Genomic DNA, 6,329 nt, shown 5'->3' with positions numbered 1-6,329 from the left:
TTAGCCACAGTTGTACATGTTCTATAATTGTTTATAATGAGTTAGCCACAGTTGTACATGTTCCATAACCATTTATAATGAGTTAGCCTTAGTTGTACATGTTCCATAACCATTTGTAATAGTTAGCCTTAGTTGTACTTGTTTCAAAACCATTTATAATGAGTTAGCCACAGTTGTACATGTTCCATAACTGTTTATAATGAGTTAGCCTTAGTTGTACATGTTCCATAACCGTTTATAATGAGTTAGCCTTAGTTGTACATGTTCCATAACTGTTTATAATGAGTTAGCCATAGTTGTACATGTTCCATAACCATTTATAATGAGTTAGCCTTAGTTGTACATGTTCCATAACTGTTGATAATGAATTAGTCTCAGTATTACACATGTTTTATAACTGTTCAGAATGAGTTAGCCTTAGTTTTACACATTCTATAACTGTTTAGAAGGAGTTAATCTCAGTATTACACGTTTTATAACTGTTCAGAATGAGTTAGTCTCAGTTTTACACATTCTGTAACTGTGTATATTGAGTTGGACTTAATTCTTCGTACAACTTTTAGGAGTTTTCAGTCAATCCATAGAAAGAGTGTATTAATTTTAATCTAATTATATACACTATGAAAATGTTTACAAAATTTCTCAGTGCTGTATTTTTTCACCTTTTTTTTTTTCCTTTACATTTTAGATTCAAAAGAAAGCAACTTCTAATCCCTGCTTTTGAACATGAATATCGTCATGGTTTCCAGCACCTCAGTATTCGGTAAGTGATTAATCTCTATTTTTCTTATATTGTGTATTTTCTATTTACATCATGAATTGTTTTTAAAACTTAATGTTTTTAGTTTAAAGATATTTCTTCCAAATATATTTTTTTCAATTTTGCATAATAAATGTGGCTGGTTTATCTTTGAAATCTATGTAATAGAAGAATTCAAGATGCTCTTTTAAAAAAGGCTATGATTAATTTTTGACGTAAGAAGTATTTAAGCTGTCCCAGGGAATAACTTTTAAGATATAAATGGTCTATTAATCCTTTGACTGTGGCTGCTTTAAATGAGTGAGGAATTCTTGCAAGCCATACGCTGTATACAGTACACTCACATTGAGCTGCCAGAAGTGGACCATATCGTGTGAGGAATTCTTGCAAGCCATATGCTGTATACAGTACACTAACATTCAGCTGCCAGAAGCGGACCATATCGTGTGAGGAATTCTTGCAAGCCATACACTGTATACAGTACACTCACATTCAGCTGCCAGAAGCGGACCATATCGTGCGACGCTTCTGGCAGCTGAATGTTAGTGTACTGTATACAGCGTATGGCTTGCAAGAATTCCCACGGCGAATCTGCAGTCAGTTGGTTAATCATCAGTGTGGCATTGATCTTGAAGTAGGCTTAATCAGTAGCATAAGATTTTTTAAATATTTTCATGGCTTGCACAAGAAAAAAGTGGCATTTCTGTAAGCTTAACAAAAATTGTGGACTTAATACATTAGGGACCAACTTGGTTGGACTACTAAACTGTTGTGGACTACTAAAACTCAAGTACAAAGAAAAACTATTGCAATTTCCAAATGAATATTTTGTTTGTTTGTGAAGTCCCACAGACTGGCAGGTTGGATATAATGGACTGGCAATAATGGTCCATAGACTAGCGGTTGAGAAACACTGTGCTAGAAGGAATTTGTTAGCATGTACTATGTACTGATTAGTCTTTATGTGACACTTGAAATTTTGGTGTTCTTACTGAATGAATAGAAATGTAGCTTTCCAGTAAATGTCAGAAAATTTAATTACGAATGTATGCAGAATATCGACATGAAAGTTATATTATAAATAATAAAATATTCTCATTAGTTTTATTTTTGTAGAACGTGTCATCCTGTATTTTGTTTTAGTTCTTTCATATATTACTATCTGTTGTAGATTTTTCGAAAGCTTAGGTAACTCGTGATTTGTATGTGACAGGGGTGAGGGTAGTTGGCTTTCCTCACACGGCACGGTGGTGGTTTTCCTGCAAAACGATGCAGGTTTTGTTCGTTGGGGTCCGACACAAGACAAAGTAGATTCTCTACTGGAAGCGTACAAACCTGGAAAAGACAAGGAAAGAGAACAGATGTTAGCACCCCCTAAACAACAGCACCAAGCTGGCACGATAAGCCAGCCGCCAGGGCCATCTGTGGACAAACCGCATCAAGCTGTTGGGCAACCAAATCCAGTACTCCAGCAAACAGAACTGAAACATGCTTTGGCGGGACCTCAGTAGTTGATGTATGTAACCATAACGTTTTTTTTATTTGAAGGGTTCACCAAAGAGTTTTAACATATTGTAATGTGAATATACCCATCGATGAGGCTTCATGAAAACGTTTTTTGATACAGAAGTGACTACAAATTTGTTGAATGTTAAAGAACTTATAAAGTTCTCAGCTTAGAAATACTTGTCACATTTTTGAATGTGAAATTAACTTATAATATTTCTGAATATTGTAAAAAAGAAAATCCCAACAATTAACCTGTTAATTTGTTTTTAAAAATCATGGATATGTAAAAAAATTAAATTTTTGCATATGTAGAATCAGTTTCAAAGCCAAAAAATGTGTAATATGTCAGTGTAAAAATTTTGATCTCTAACATTAAGGTAAACAGTATTGGACTTATACATAAATAATTAGTTATGTATTCTGATGTTATGTTCAATTGTATTGGACTTGTACATAATTAGCTATGTATTCTTAATGTTATGTTCAATACTATTGAACTTATACATAAATAATTAGTTATGTATTCTGATGTTATGTTCAATACTATCGAACTTATGCATAAATAATTAGTTGTGCATTCTTAATGTTATGTTCAATACTATCGAACTTATGCATAAATAATTAATTATGTATTCTGATGTTATGTTCAATACTATCGAACTTGTACATAAATAATTAATTATGTATTCTGATGTTATGTTCAATACTATCGAACTTGTACATAAATAATTAATTATGTATTCTGATGTTATGTTCAACAGTATCGAACTTATACATAAATAATTAGTTGTGTATTTTAAACATAATGATTTTTACCTTGGGATCAACAGTTTTTTTGCTAATGTTGAAGAGTTACTTTTGACAAGTGGACTTCATTAATGGTATAGAATAAGAAATTACATTTGTCATGATTATCAGAATGTTATTTTTCTTCTGGTGAGCTTGCCATATCGTGGTGTTTAGTGAGAGTAGAGTGTTATTTCTTGTGGCCGGTTGAGGTTAGAAGATTGATACACATGTTAACTTATTTCAATCAAGAGACTGTGTAGATCCTGCTAGCTAGATAAAATTTTTAGAGCAGTTGGTGGGTGAGTGAATTGTGTAAGTAACCTGTGTTGTTTTCATGCTTTGATCAGGCACTCTCTACCTCTACTAGGGGGACTTAAAATCGTCACCAACACATCAAGCTGGTTTAATATTTTAGGGGGGGGGGATTTTTGATTTGTGAATCAAACAACTATTCATTTTGTTGTGATCTGTATAAATGTGCAATTTCTTTTTGAATGTCTGAGTGACTTTAACATGTTAAAGGTTGTGTGGGGTTACTGTGAGTTTGAGGTTTTGGTGAATATCAATCATTCGTCAAGAAAGATTTTTAGCTAATCATGAAATAAATTGTAAAAATATATATTAGTATATTTGTACAGTATACGTTTTATTGTTTGAAGGTAGTGTATATTCATTGTTTTTTATGAACCACAGTACCGTACATAGTGGTCTTTAAGATGTTTTAAACAGCATATTATCAATTATTATGTTCATGTGAGAACACATTTTTTTTAAGGTATGAAATCAAATCAGTATGTTTTATTTTACAAAATTAAGTTGTTAAATTTTGACCTCAACTACTTTAAAGAGACAGGGTGTGTCAAAACATTTGCAATTTTAAGCTTTAGTTCAGACCTAATTTGGTACTTGCATCACCCAAAAAAAGCCAGTTTACTAATCTTTAGTTCGTCAGTCAGTCTTTCGTAACTAACTGTATCAGAAATGTACTGCTAAACCACGAGCCAGAACAATTTTTATATTCTGTTGTTTTTATCCAGCAAGCTTCAGCCACACGTACTGTGGTTCTTTCATTCCTTAAAGCTTGATTAATTTACTTTTATCTGAAGTGATACTTGGTATAAAGAAATGAGTATTTGTTAACTTTGCACTGAGAAATCTCATACTTCTTTACAAAAAGGAGTTGGATGAGTTAGGTATTTTGATTGATGTTTCATGCACATGATCTTATTTGCAAGTTAGAAACAAGTTGTAGTATTAGAGGCATGATAGGGTTTAGTATCATCCCAAAAGTTTCAATGATAAGTGGATGGAATCTTAAAAAAACTGTAGGGTGTGATTACAGGCTTAAGAAACCTAACTGTAGAAGGATTTTTTTAGTCTTTATATCAGAACTGACTGTAAGGTGTTTCAAGTTATGTGAGGAAGTATTAGTATTGCTGTTATATCATATTTAACCTAAGTAAAATTCTTGTTACAGATTTTAGTTGACATTTTGAAAAAAGATTTTATAGATATGCACAACAGCTAAATAAAACATACATTTTTAGGAATTTTACGTACAGAAACAACACTACAAGGTGAACAAGCTGTTTGTATGTTAAACGAAGAAAATAACTTTTTAGGTACATTTCTACAAATTGAAGGATATGTATTTTATGTCTTTGAAGAAAAAGACAGAGACAGATGACAAGAAGAATTTTAGTAAATACAACCTCTCTCATCAAAAACATGAGTAAAGGTTATTTGAAAGAATTTTGGGAAAAAAAAACAACAACCAAGTTTTATTGAATTACAAATAATGGAAAAATAGATGTGTATTGTGCATCTTGATGGTTGTTAATATTAACCAATTTTTCTTGAATTGTTAGGTCTAGTGAACACAACACTAGGCTGTACATTTAAAATTTTTATGTTCTCAAGAAGTTATGATACACCCCAAGTTGAGAACCTGTGAAGTATGTAATGCAATAAATCTTAAGAATATAGCGAAAACCTTATACATATAAAATTAATTGCTTTTATTAGTTTGATGTAGATAATGAAACTTATTAAAATTATTTTATAGTAATTAAAACAAGTCTTTTTATGTTTGGGTGTAAAACAAAGATTGTTTAATTTAAAACTGGTTTATACTTTATAATAATTAAAACAAGTCTTTTTACATTTGGGTGTAAAACAAAGATTGTTTAATTTAAAACTGTTTTACCTTACTGGTTTATACTTTATAATAATTTAAAACAAGTCTTTTTACGTTTGGGTGTAAAACAAAGGTTGTCTAATTTGTCACAATTCAATAAAGTTGCATTTATCTACATAAAGGAATTTAACTCTGCGTAGCTGTTCTCTGCCTTAATCAATTTTAGTGTGTGAATGTCTATCTTTATGGTTAAAATCTTTAAATGTTTGGTAACATCAGCCATTTAACCAAGCTTTTCAGCTTAAAAATTACAGAAAGTTTACGTTAAAGCATACAAGAAATTATTTATGTTGTTTAAACTTCTAACAAGTCACTACCGTCAAAATACCCGATTGTGAAACAAGAAAACATGTAATAATAATTTTCGATATAATCCTTTCTGTCTTTTGAATGGTGTTGACAGAAAGATGGATTTTTATAATATGGTAAGATCCGAGCATCACAGGTTAGCTAAACTGATTTTCTGCTGCCAAGTTTTAAGGAGAGATGTCACTGTGGTCCGTGTGCCCAAAACACCCGATATCTTTGTAGTGTTCATCTGAACAATGATGTGCCAAAAGAAGCACCAATATGTTTAGGTTTTCTTAGCCATACAATGCATTAAGAAAATTATTAGATGCTGAGACTACAGATGTTTGTTTCGTTACACAACAAAGTAGTATTTTTTTTTATCTCTATTATCACATAATTAATTGTACTGTTCTGAACGTTACCTTATCAAAAAATTACATATAAAATGTTTTTGTTTATTAAGTTCGAAAGCCCAATGTCACAGATTAAGTGTTGAACATGTTTTCCAATTTTCAGTGGGTTTTTACACGGCAGCTTCCAGCATAAAATGTCATCTTCAAAAATGATAAGTTTACCAATTTTTGTGTTACTATTGAAATTTTAGAGAAATACACTTCTTTTTAATCATGCTCATTTTCCTATTTGAGAACCAACGTCACTATTTACAGCCATTATCTTAAAAGCAGTTATAAATCACCCGTCTGTGTTGTTTGCCATAGAATAGTTACTGACCCACTATCCCTGTTTACATATTACTTTAACAGTCTGATTACGAGCATTTAT

General features: G+C 31.4%; 1 protein-coding gene across 1 annotated transcript in view; it reads left to right on the top strand.

The window, feature by feature from the left end:
• LOC106476010 (phosphorylated CTD-interacting factor 1-like) overlaps window positions 1-5,411 on the top strand; it is a gene marked incomplete at its 5' end in the record, with an annotated part of 21,814 nt that extends 16,403 nt beyond the window's left edge. The window contains 2 exons of the mRNA XM_013936684.2: window positions 689-763; window positions 1,974-5,411. Coding sequence (XP_013792138.1) covers window positions 689-763; window positions 1,974-2,271 — 373 coding nt within the window. The remainder of the gene's footprint in view (window positions 1-688; window positions 764-1,973) is intronic.
• Between the last annotated feature and the right edge of the window lie 918 nt (window positions 5,412-6,329).

Source organism: Limulus polyphemus, unplaced genomic scaffold, assembly GCF_000517525.1.
Source record: "Limulus polyphemus unplaced genomic scaffold, Limulus_polyphemus-2.1.2 Scaffold9627, whole genome shotgun sequence".
Taxonomy (NCBI): Eukaryota; Metazoa; Arthropoda; class Merostomata; order Xiphosura; family Limulidae; genus Limulus; species Limulus polyphemus.
This window is presented reverse-complemented; position numbering and strand designations above follow the sequence as displayed.